General features: G+C 40.6%; 1 protein-coding gene across 1 annotated transcript in view; it reads left to right on the top strand.

The window, feature by feature from the left end:
* Window positions 1-11,023, top strand: part of GBA3 (glucosylceramidase beta 3) — a 115,981-nt gene extending 104,958 nt beyond the window's left edge. Inside the window, exon 5 of the mRNA XM_021101070.2 lies at window positions 9,784-11,023. Within this exon, the coding sequence (XP_020956729.1) occupies window positions 9,784-9,986 (203 nt within the window). The 3' untranslated portion in view covers window positions 9,987-11,023. The remainder of the gene's footprint in view (window positions 1-9,783) is intronic.
* Window positions 11,024-12,787: the final 1,764 nt, after the last annotated feature.

The raw sequence follows: 12,787 nt of genomic DNA on the forward strand, positions 1-12,787 counted from the left end.
TTTCTGGCTGTCTAGCACTTGTCGAATACACCTGCTACATTTGAGGAATATCCAGACTTAAAGAGTTTTGTCTCGTCAAGGTAGAGAATGACATTCCCCAGATTTCTTTGGAGCAAGAGTACACACCTGTGATCTAGTCTCCACCAATTAGATTGAGTCATATGCAAATTTAATCTGAAAGCAAACTGCTTGAGGGAGGCAGAAGCTATTGTGCTGGTAGGATAGGATCAGAGGCATCTAGCTTTTGAGAATGACAGTGGTTATAAAATCTAGTTTTTGGTACAAAAGCAGCTGAGATGCTGGGCTGTTGTGGTTGCAAGAAAGATGGGTTTTGACAGCAACATGAGCTATAGGACTTAGCACCCTATAGCTAAGGGTCATTAGGAGTTAAGGAAGTTTCTTCCACTCACTAGTTCTGTTCTGTGCTTTTGGGCACTATTTCTGAGCTTCATTTGAGCTAAGTTTTCCAACTTCACCTCTTTCATGCTTCATCAGTGAAGGTTAGCGTCTGTCACTTACAAGTAAGAAAGAACCCTGGCTGGAACGGCTGATAACTCCAAATAACCCTTGAGCTCTCAGCTCTTGCCCACACCAGCAAACTGTTCTGTTTACCCCATCCTCCCACCCTTGCTGACCAAGATAGATCTTCCATTACCGTGGTTGTCAATACTCAGTACAATAGTTCTTTTTTTATTTTATTTATTTATTTTTTAAGAAACCACATTGTTATTTCCATAGTGGCTGCACCAATTTACATTCCTACCAACAGGGTACAAGGGTTCCCTTTTCTTCATATCCTTGCTACTATGTGACCCAGTAATTCCATTCCTTAGCGTGTCTGAAAAAAAACAAAAACATTGATTCAAAAAGATACACGCACCCCAGTGTTCACAGCAGCATTCTTTTCAGTTGCCAAGGTATGGAAGCAACCTAAGTGTCTATCAACATATGAATGGATAAAGAAGATATGGTGTATCTTCTTTGTATAAGATATGTATACACACACACACACACACACACACACACAATGGAATACTTACTACTCAGCCACAAAAAAGAATGGACTTTTGCCATTTGCTGCAACATGGCTGGACTTGAAGGGCATTATGCTAAATGAAATAAGTCAGACAGAGAAAGACAAATATTGTGTGATATCACTTATATGTGGAATCTAAAAGATACCACAAACTGGTGAATACAACAGAAAAGAAGCAGATTCACTCCTATAGAGAACAAACTAGTGATTACCAGTTGGAAGGGCAATAGGTGGAGTGGGAGGCAAAACTATTGGCTGCAAGATAGGTTCAAAGATGTATTGTATGCCACAGGGAATATAGCCAATATTTTGTAACAACTGTAAATGGAAAGTAAGCTGTAAAACGTGCACACAATTTTTTTTTTAAATTGAAAAAAAAAATTGGAGTTGTAAGTAAAACAGACACACACACAAACACACAAATGACTCAGTATGGTGTCCTGGCTCTGTTGTTTTCCTGCCTGAGTTTCATTCTCAACTCTCATACTGACTTGGTATTTGAATTTTGCAAATGTTATCTACCCTCTCTGTGCATCAATTCCCTTCTCTGTAGGATGGAGACAACAGTAATATCTTCCTAACTTACAGGTTTACTGTAAAGATGAAATGAATTAATGCATACATGAAACCCTTAAAGCTGTACCCAAATGCTCAATAAAATGTTAGCTAATATGCTGTTCTTATAGTTCTCATGTCTTTCCTTGTGTAATTCTTTTCACAGACTGTAATTAAAGGCTCACGGAGTGGCAATTTGATTAAGTTATGTCTTCCGCGAAGGCTGTTAAGCTCTTTAAAAAGAGGGGCTGCTTATTTTGTTCACCTTTATCATCCCAAATCCTAGCATCACATATATTTCTTTAATATATGTAAGGTGGAAGTAGGATCCCAGAAATCATAAGTGATGCCCTCCTCACCTCTGAGAGCACCGAGGCAGGTGGGCTTCAGCAACACTCGGTGTTCCTGGCAGGCTCAACCTAAGGTCCTTGTCTTTAGTGATTTATTTTTCGTGACCCACAACTGACCCTTCCCCACTGAGCACCAACCCTGCCCCAGATGCTGCCCTTTCCCTGGATGCCCTGATTTCTCTGGTTCTCAGCACTGAGTGTTTTGTGCTGACTCCACACCCTCTGAAAGCTGTTTGGAGCCAGATGGGAGAAAGAGAAAAAATGGGTTTCATTCATTGACCTTCTAGACTCTAAGGGAAATAACAACAACAACAACAGTACCAACAAGTAGTGTATATTGAGTCTTTACTATAACTTAGGCATTATTCCTAAACCTTTATACATATTAATATATTTAATACTTACCACAATCCTAGGAAGGAGATTCTATTACTCACACTTTACAGAAGGGAAAAGTCCTAGAAGGAAAGAAAGGAAGGAAGGAAGAGAGAAAGGGAGGGGGCAGAGCAAGAAAGAGAGATTTTCTGGTAGAAAAGAGCTTTATTTGCTGAGAAATTTGGTTCTTATAAGAACTCTCCCCCCCGCAACAGAAGTAACTGTAAGAGTAATATTGATGGAAAAGTTATGCAAGATGACACTGAATGTGTACCCATCCTTTGATCAGCTTTATAACTGAATAAAAATACAATTGTGTATGATACCTTTGATCTGCTTGCTATTTGCAGCTTTCACCTCCTCACCCCTAAATCTAATGTAAGTAATAGGAATGATGCAGATAATTAAGAGATCTTTACAGCTCATTTCTGGTTAATTGTCATTTCCCTATAAAATATTTACAGATTAGCCTTCGCTTTTCAGAGTCTGTCTCTTCAGAGAGTCATAGGTTTTGATTCTAGGAGTTCCCTTGGGCAGGTGGGGCCTCCTGCTGTGGGATTATTTGGGCATTTTCGCAGGTGCTGCCCAACCCAATATTCACCTGGAGTTGTTGGAGGGGGAGGACTTATTGTGCATTTTCTATGTTTAGATTTTCTTGATGCTGTTTTATTTTATTATTTTTAAAGACAGGGGAAATTGGCTGGTGTGCCTCCTCTTGCAGAAACTGTCGTTTAACTAAAGCTGCCCTCTGGTCATAGCATTCATATGTACGTCCACCAAAGGCAGAGAAAGACATTTCCAAAGTTAGTGTGTGGGGAAGCTGCCAGAAAATCTGCTTCTGACTGTGTTCCAGGAAGGCTTTCTCTCTCCAGCTTTGCTGGTCTTGAGAGAGAGGCTCACAAACACTCAGCAAGATCAAGTGGGTGGTTTGGTACTCAGGGCCTAGTTGGCATCCACCCCAAAGAGTCTGATGCATTTGTTTCCTGTGGCTTCTATAACAAATGACCACAAACTTGGTGGCTTAGAGAACAGAGATTCATTCTTTCAGAGTTCTGGAGGCCAGAGACTGAAATCAAGGTTTGCCAGTAAGGTTGGTTCCTTTTGGAAGCTTTGAAGGGAATCTGTTCCAGGCCTGTCCTCCAGCTTCTGGTGGCTGCCTGGGCATTCCTTAGCTTGTAGGCAGAGCCCTCTCATCTCTACATGTCTTCACATGGCCTTCTTCCCTCTCTGTCTTCTCTCTTTCTCTTCTAAGGACACTAGTCATTGGAGGTACGATTCACCATTATGCAGGATGATCTCATCTTGAGATTCTTTCCTTACATTTGCAAAGGCTCTTTTCCCAAATCAGGTCACTTCACAGGTTTGGGCTGGACAAATCCTTTGGAGGAGCCTTCAAACAACCTATTTCACGTGGTGAATTGAGATGATTTCTTGCAATCCACTGTGATAAGGCTCGGCTTCGACTCAGCAGTGGGATGAAAAGGCATTTGACAATCCTGAGCACACAGCATCTTCCCCTTGGTCTCTGTGTGGACACAACATTGTAAATCAACTATACTCTAATTAAAAAAAAAATTGTGGTTGACCATCAGAGCTTATGGTAGGCTTTTGCGTCTCAAACTTGATAAAGTATAAAAATCACTCAGGGAATTTATTAAAAATAGAAACTCTCACTTGTCAACCTGTATTAGTTTGCTAAGAGCTGCTGTAACAAAACGCCACATACTAGGTGGCTTAAACAACAGAAATTTATTTTCTCACACTTCTGGAAACTGGCATTCCTAGATGAAGGTTATCAGCAGGTTTGACGTTGCCTGAAGTCTTTCTCTGGCTTTCAATTAACCACTTTCTCACTCTGTGCTCCCTGGATTTTCCCTCTGTGCCCATACTCCCTTGGTGATTCTCTTTCTTCTTATAAGGGCACGGGTCATACTTGATTAGGACCCACCCTAATGATCTCATTTTAACTTAATAACTTCTCTAAAGACTTATGTCCAAATAAGGTCATATGTTAAGGTACTAGGGGTTAGGGCTTCAACATCAACATGTGGATTTATGGGGAATGTAATTTAGCCCATAAGACAGCCCAGGAGATTCTATTTTAGTATGTTTGGGGTAGGGCTAACAAACTTTTTTAAAGCTATGACCCAGGATCTAACTGGTTTAGGTGGTCAGAGTCAACATTTTGAGAAAATTCCCTGGTGGACTGGTAACGATTTAACATTTGCTTTGGGCTCCATGTCTTTATATTGGCTTAGTTTTTTCCATACATCACATATACAGCAACGAGTTAACGCAAACAGAAGATACTCGATGAACATTCCCCAAGACCTCTCCACAACTCCTGTGTCTTTTTCTCAGATCTGTTATCATTCTATTTCAATGACTTTGAATCTGAGATTATTTGATGTCCTGTCTTTTGTACTTGTAATAACATTGATTTAGCTACATTGTACTTAAGGTTTTGACTCAGACTCACTCTGTTAGGTTTTTCCACACCTGATGCACCTGCTCAAGTAACACCATACGGGATTGAGAGCTTGGACACTCAGAACTCAATGCTTGGGTCTCAGAACTGCCTCTCAGGACTTGGGGAGGCAGGAAGCCAGGCAATGACTTGGAGTTGTTGACCTGGAGAAAAGAAAGAAGTCTGTCAACTCATGTAAAGAGCCCTGTCTTCAGATTTACACAGTCTATAGCTCTTCCTTCATCTTGATATTCACGTTTCTTAGACTGAATGTTGTCTCTGCGACCCATTTTCCCTTTTACACTGTCCCAGATGTTCACTAAACCCAATTTCTACTTTAACAGATTGTTTGGGTTGGGGGAGAGAGCACATCCACGTATATTTTTACTTTGGCTTCTGCATTCTCCTCAGGGGTGGCTAGAGAGGAAAGCAACCAGAAGCCTACCATGGGCCAGGTGTTGTGCTAGTGTCCATGCTATCCCATTTCATCTTTACAATTGTACTCGTAGTTGATAGTAGTGTCTCCATTGTACTTGAGAAATGAGAGGTCCCTTCACCAAGTAACTGCTTCATCCGAGATTCAGACCCAAGCTTGCCGAGGTTCCTTTTCCAAAATATATTTAAGGCTTGTCTCTATGATTTAAACATAATGAGCATGGTTATTTTATAGTCTGTGTGACAATGCTAATACTGAGATCAGTCTGGGTTTGTTTCTGTAGTCTGTTGATGCTGGTGCTTTTTTATGTTGTGACTTTCCCATGTTTGTTGGTTATATTTAATTATGTGCCAGTAATTATACTTAAAATAATTTTAATAATAATTGGAGGTTTAGAATATAGGTATCTTGCTTTAGAAAGAATTTGAATGTACATCTTCACAGTACTTGAGTACCACTAGGCTGAGATCACCTCAATCCAAGATCCAGACTTGATATTTTCTGAACCTCCAGGGTACTCAAGACTCTGGTGACTGGTTTGCTTCTGGCTTACTTTTGCCCTGAGAGTTTAGTCTTTTGAGGCCTTAGTTTTCTGTGTGTGAGGTCTCGTATTTGATTTCTTTGACACCTATTTTCACTTCAAAAAATATAAAACGTTTCTGATTTCCTAAGATTGGAGAATTCCATCAGGCAAAGTAGCTGCCATGCCCACCAATCTGTTTCCACTTTCTGCTTTGGCCCTGTAATTCTCTATGAAATTGTCCTCTTTCTGTTGTTTTGAAGATTTGTTTAAAAATTGTATCCAAGGAATCCCTGCTGTGATGTGGTGGGTTAAGAACCTGACTGCAGTGGCTCAGTTCACTGTAGAGGTGAAGGTTTGATCCTTGGCCCAGTGCAGGGGGTTAAAAGATCTGGCACTGCTGCAGCTGCAGCATAGGTCACTGCTGTGGCTTGGATTCAATATCTGGCCTGGGAACTTCCATATGCTGTGGGTATGACCATAATTTTTTTTTTTAATCCAGCATGTTTACCAGTTGTTGTTACTTGCTTGCATAGTGTAGTCTGCCATTACCACCTGAGCCCAGAAATCTAGAGGCCTGTAATTTTTCCTCTCATGCATTCTTGGGGTTTTATCTCTCATTTTTTCCTTGTGAGATTGCTGTCCCAGACCTTTCCTGGTCTGTGGATTGTTTTCATAGCTTCCTAGTTGTGCCACATTCACAGATGTCTTCTATAAATCCTGGGCAATCTTGAAAATAAAGATTACCTCTGTTCATAAACTGTGGGAAAATAAATCTCATTGATGCTGAGTGCCCAATTCCTAGCTTTTTGTAACATGAGAGACACAGGCATGATTGCAGCACCATGTAAACCAGTACATTGAGACTAATATGCCCAATATCACGAGATAATGAGCTTCTAAAATAGATCATGTGCCTATGTATGTGTGCAATAAAGAATTGGCTCTGTCCAATCCAAAGAGTGGATTGGTCTTTGCCCTCAGCTGGGAGGTAATCCGTTCATACCTGACAGAATGTCCTTCTTGAGGGTGGGGGCTAGTCACCTTAGGAAAACCCACCACGTGACTGATCAGGGGGCTTTAGGTCCCACTTGGGAACCGAGTCACTCACATGGGCAATCCACCACCAATCATGCCAATTTAATAAAGTCCCTATAAAAACCCAGGACACCAGTGCTCAGGTGAGCTTCTCTGGTTGGCAATTCTCTGTGTATGTGTTGTCACCTGCCAACACCAGTAGGGTAACTTGTCCTGACTCCTTGGGAAGAAGACAATGAAAACTTCGTGTTTGAAGCCCAACAGTCTCTGACCTACGTGTCTCTTCCTTTGGCTTATAGTAATCTGCATCCTTTGCTATAATAAACTATAAAAGTTTCAGTGAGCTCTGAGATTCCTTCTAGCAAATTACTGAAACTGAGTGTGATTTTGACAATCCCTTGAATTTGGAGTTGATGTCACAGGTGAGGGGAGTCTGGTGAAGGACATTTTCCTCACCTTTTTAGTTCGGCCAGTACTGAACAGTGAGTGTATATGTGAATACTGCTGTGTGTGTGTGTGTGTGTGTGTGTGTGTGTGTGTGTGTGTGTGTAGTATAATGCTGGCATGGAGTTCTTATAATGAGAACAACCTAAGGCTATATTATATTAGCTAGTCTTACATACTTTTCTCTTTGCATATTTATGTTCAACCTGCTAACCCTTCCCATTGGCCTTTTGGTCCCAAACCAAACCAACTCTGTGATGGGTGTCATACTCAGCCCTGCATACTTTGTACCCACCCACAGTTCCTGTCAGTCTGTTTACTCTGCCGGCGACTCTGCTCAGAGAAAGAGAATGAATTCACAGAAGTGTTTTTTTCCCTACTAAAGATTGGGGACCTCATAAATCACAGTGACAAGAAGTGTGATGACAGTCTCTTCCTGTTCCCGAGGAGATTGGAACAGGAGAGGCATGCAGGTTCCAGTACGGTTTTGTAATTTTTCCCGGTGGTGGCACCACGAGAAGGATTCCGGTAGGCTAGCGCCTCAGCCCTAACTAGGTAATTCTCTACTCGAATGTGCCTGCAATGAAAACGCAGAGACATCCACCAGTGTCACTCGGGCCGTTTAGTACCTGCTGCGGAACTCCTGGCAGTTAACAATGAAATTGTCAAGATTTCCTTTCTGTTCCCTTCCAAGCAGGCAGGGCATCGTTTTTATCCCCTGGTTTAGCACATGAATCAATCCTTTTTGTACGTGATCAGTGGGACTGTGTGTGTTTTCAGAAACTGTCTGGCTTTATACCTGGCAGACGGGCTTGTTAGGCAGTAGTTTTGCAAATGAGAAAGAAAATATGCAGATTCTCACATGTCCCTGCGTTGAATTATGAGGCAGTCAAAAAAAAGTGCTATTTTCTGACCTGGTATTTGGTTTCGGTCATTTTAATTCTTAGACATATGCCATCCAGAAATTAAATTTTCAAGAGTTATTTTAAAATATTGGTATTTTGAAGATTGTGGTTGACAGAGAGCAGGAAACACATGTGGGTAGGTGGACAAGTAGGAGAAGGAAATGTTTTCATTCCTGCAATGCTTGATGTGCTTGAATTGTACATATTTCATTTTCCAACACTTTAAAAAGAGCCAGTTCCTGCCTGGAAAGCCATTCCTAAGGCACTAAATAAAGTACTTTGTGTGCCTCCATGCACAAAGGTAGAGGGGTTATACATCAATTAACCTATCAGAAAACTTTTATTGATACAATATCCATAGTCAAAAAAATTCCAAGAAGATTTGGAGATCAACACGTGTGTAGTAGTATATGGGTATAGTACTTTTCAGAGACCTGAAAAATGCAGATTTACAACAGAAAAAATAAAGGAAGATCTTGCTTTGCTAAAGTTATAAGAGTTATTTGGTCTAAAGCAATCCCCATTTGTTACATAAATGTTCATGTTCACTGGGCTTATTTAGGAATATGTCTATTTTGTAAAGAAAAACTGGCTTTTAATTTAATTGCTGCACCATGAAACAGATATTAGTGCATCCCATCCCATATATAAAGTTTACTTGTTATTCTTTTTAAAAAATGCTTGATGAAAATATTCATTCAACCTAAGAGTTTTGCCAAACTTATAAAATGCTAATGCAAAAAATGAGCTCAAACTCCCCGACTAAAGTGATAGAAATCAGTACAAAACTACTTAAAGAATTCTCCACAGTTTGAGGTCTCAACGTGGCATCCGTGGCTGGGCTATGGGGCATCCGTTGAATGAAATTATACAAAATATTGTTTTGTAAGTATGTGCATTTGGAGGGGAGGTGTCTCTTGCTTTGGTTCTTAGAGGGCTTAAGCACGATTCGAGTTTAGTTGTGGGGCAGAGAGGATGTCATGGCATTTCTGGGCCTACTCAGTCCAGGATAGAGGCACAGCCACAACTCTGCATGGGCTCTTTTCACTTTGGAGATTCTATTTCCAGAATTATAAGACATATCTTAACTTGATCATGGGGACACAAGGTAAGTGCTGGAGCTTTCTCAGTTGCGTTAAATATCACTTTTCCCAAATTAACAATGGACTTTCTAGATTATCTTGAGGTTACATTTAGAAGCTGGGTAGGGTTTTTACTGAGTAGAATCCTAGCATACTGGGGAGAAACTGTGTGTGTGTGTGTGTGTGTGTGTGTGTGTGTGAGAGAGAGAGAGAGAGAAAGAGAGCGAGAGAGAGAGAGAGAGAGAGAGAGAGAGAGAGACATGCACACATTTCTTTGTGTCTGAAAAGCAGTAAGTATTGAAAAGATATGTACTGAGCAAATGAATGAATGAATACAATGAATGTCAAAGTGAATGAATAACCAAATATTTAGAATTATGGAATTTAACTTGTTGAATGAAGCCCCTGCATGGTTAAAACGGATAATTAGAAAACGGAATAGAGACAAGGTTTTTTTCTGTTCCCACTGGGATCCTCTGAAGAAGAAAGATACCCACAGTGGTCACTGATGATTTTGTCTGGGTTCTCATAAAACCTTGGGGGAAATGGTAATTTTTTTTTTTTTTTAATTTCAGCTATACAACTTGATAAAGTCAATCTTCAAGTATATTGTGCCTGGTCTCTTCTGGATAACTTTGAGTGGTGCCAGGGGTACAGCAGCCGGTTTGGTCTCTTCCATGTTGATTTCGAAGATCCAGCAAGACCCCGAGTGCCTTACACATCAGCCAAGGAGTATGCTAAGATCATCAGGAACAATGGCCTGGAAGGACCTCTGTAGAAATGATGGCTGGGCGACGTCACTGGAAAAGAGGCCTTTGCTCTCAATAATGAAATCTGCTTTGGTGATCCCTCAGACATCCTCAAGTTGCATTTGTAATCAAGAGGTCCTCCCAGCTGATCTGTGATCGCAAAGTCTGAATATGTCATGCCCGGGGATGTATTTAATCATGGCTTTTCCTCTATTCGTATTTGATCAATGACGCTTTAAAAAAATAGAATAGAAAGCCACTGAAATTGATTTTTTTTTTCTTTTTGCCTTTTTTGTGCCGCTCCCTCGGCATATGGAGGTTCCCAGGCTAGGGATCCAATCGGAGCTGCAGCCACCAGCCTACGCCAGAACCACAGCAATGCAGGATCCTAACCGTGTCTGCAACCTACACCGCAGCTCACTGGCAACGCCAGGTCCTTAACCCACTGAGCAAGGCCAGGGAGGAAACCGCAACCTCATGGTTCCTAGTCTGATTCGTTAACCACTGCGCCACAATGGGAACTCTGAAACTGATTTTTATGTTAAGAAATCAGGTAGACTTGGAAACTTCATTTTAGATCCTTAGAATTTTTCTGGGAAAAAAAACCGCAAAATTTATGAGCACAGTAGGCTCATGATTTGCAACTCTAACAGCAAACCACTTATAAGAATATTTGTTTATGAGCCTATTGTTTTCTGTTTATGTAAGTTATCGTTTGCTTATGTAGATCCACTGTAATGTGGTTCATAACTTTTTACTATTTAATCTAGTCTACAAATCAAAATTAAAATTTAGTTACATTATATAGCTATGCATTCTAGCCACCAACAGGATTAAGTGATAACCTACTTAATAAAAAGGATTGGTTGATGTATTTGAAAACTATTTTAATCTTTGCATGAATGAGTACATCTTCCTCTTGCCTGATAAGTCTTTGAAAAACAATACATAAATAATATAAATTAGATTGTAAATGGCAAAAGGAGTATTTGAGTATGGATATTGAACATCAATTGAATACTTACTGTATAGTGACACCAAATTAAAAACAAAAGAATGAGCAGGGCATGGTCTCTCCTTTTTTTTTTTTTTTTGGTCCTTTAGGGCCACAGGTGCAGCATAGGGAAATATCCAGGTTAGCGGTTGAATCAGGCCTGCAGCAACCGGCGTAAGCCACGGCCACAGCCACACTAGATCTGAGCCCTGTCTGCCACCTACACCCCAGTTCATGGAAATGCCGGAGCCGTAACTCACTGAGTGAGACCAGGGATTGGACCTGCATCCTCATGGGTACTAGTCGGGTTCATTTCTGCTGACCCACAATGGGAACTCCCAACTCTGGGATATTTTTAAAAATTAAGGATCTGTAAGAACATTAGTGACAGCCAGGAAATAAATATATAAGTTAATTGACTTACACAAGTGAAAACAAAGCGGGGGCGGGGGGAGTTCGTTGTTCGGCAGATGAATGTCTGAGATGTATGTGTGTGTGGTCAGTGGAATTGGATGTGTTACTGCGCTGAGCTTCCCCAGGGGGGTCAGTAGCGGATGGTGGGCTTCCTATGGACTTCATGGCTTCATTCCAGAAAATCTTCCACAGATGTGGAATTTGTGCCCTCACATCCATATATATATATATATATTTTTTTTTTTTTTTTGTCTTTTTGCCTTTTCTAGAGCTGCTCCCATGGCATACATCCATATTTAAGTAACATTTACTAAACTTTCACGTGTGTATCAGGCCTGAAGCAAAGAGGTAAGCATTATCACCCCCATTTTTCAGACTGAGACGCAGGCCACAATCACGTGCATTTTTCAAGTCACCTCCAGGCTTGTTTACTGAGCCTGATATCTCCTTGGCATCAGCTCTGTTCTCTGTCCAGCACAGAGGAAGTTGGGGTTCCATGGCATTTTGTGAATAAAGAAAAATGAAAGTAGGGTGTGGAGTTAACTTTAGGCTGGAAGATGGGGGGAGGGTGTTTTTCTACATTCTCTTTCTGCTTCCTTGAGGAAACAGCACAATCTTGGCCATTCTCCTAGGGCTTTCACCTTCAGTGGATGCTCTTGTCATTTAAAAAACAAAAACAAAACAGAAGTGTGGTCAGTTTTTGGATCGTTTCCATGTTCATAATCAGGGAATTATTTACAGCAAAGTACACTCTCTCAGGAACTTTGAACAGAGTGAGAGAGAAATGATTGTAGTAGTTCAATAAATGTGGATGCACTGGGGAAAATTATATGAAGATTAAAACGGTATACACAGGAAATTCTATTACATCTTTGCCACTGGTTTGTTATTTTTATTGTTCAAGGAGACATTATCTCACAATTTGTGTTCATTTAAAAAGCACATTTCCAAATCTTATTTCATTCCTCTCCTATCCAGCCTGTCTTTTTCATTTTTACCATGGATCTTATTTACAATTTATGTGCTCTCCTTATATTATCTTGCAAGACAACTGAGTTTTCCTTTTAATTAGGATGTTGCTTTGAATATTACTTATCCTACAGGGCATATTTACACATTTTACAACAATACAAATGAGCACTGTATTTTCCTTACCAAAACCAGAAAATTAATATTCGTGCTGTAAATAAAACGATCTGTCACATTTGGTCTACCAGGTGAAACAAACAATCTAGCGGCAGTGCCTGGCTGCCTCACAGTGCAGTGGCCTCCTGCAGATCTCTGCTGCCTTTGAAAGGCCAGCTCTTCCTCCCAGAGATGGATCAAACCAAGGGTGCTTCTCTAATTAGCCCTGTAAATTAGAATTGCCGTGAGGTTAAGGTGAAGGAAAAAAAAAAAAATCTGCCAGCCAAAACCCCAACA

This window comes from Sus scrofa, chromosome 8 (genome assembly GCF_054392235.1).
Source record: "Sus scrofa isolate SSC_HxYL_T2T_F1_AM1 chromosome 8, Sscrofa_HxYL_maternal_Yorkshire_Landrace_v2.0, whole genome shotgun sequence".
Taxonomy (NCBI): Eukaryota; Metazoa; Chordata; class Mammalia; order Artiodactyla; family Suidae; genus Sus; species Sus scrofa.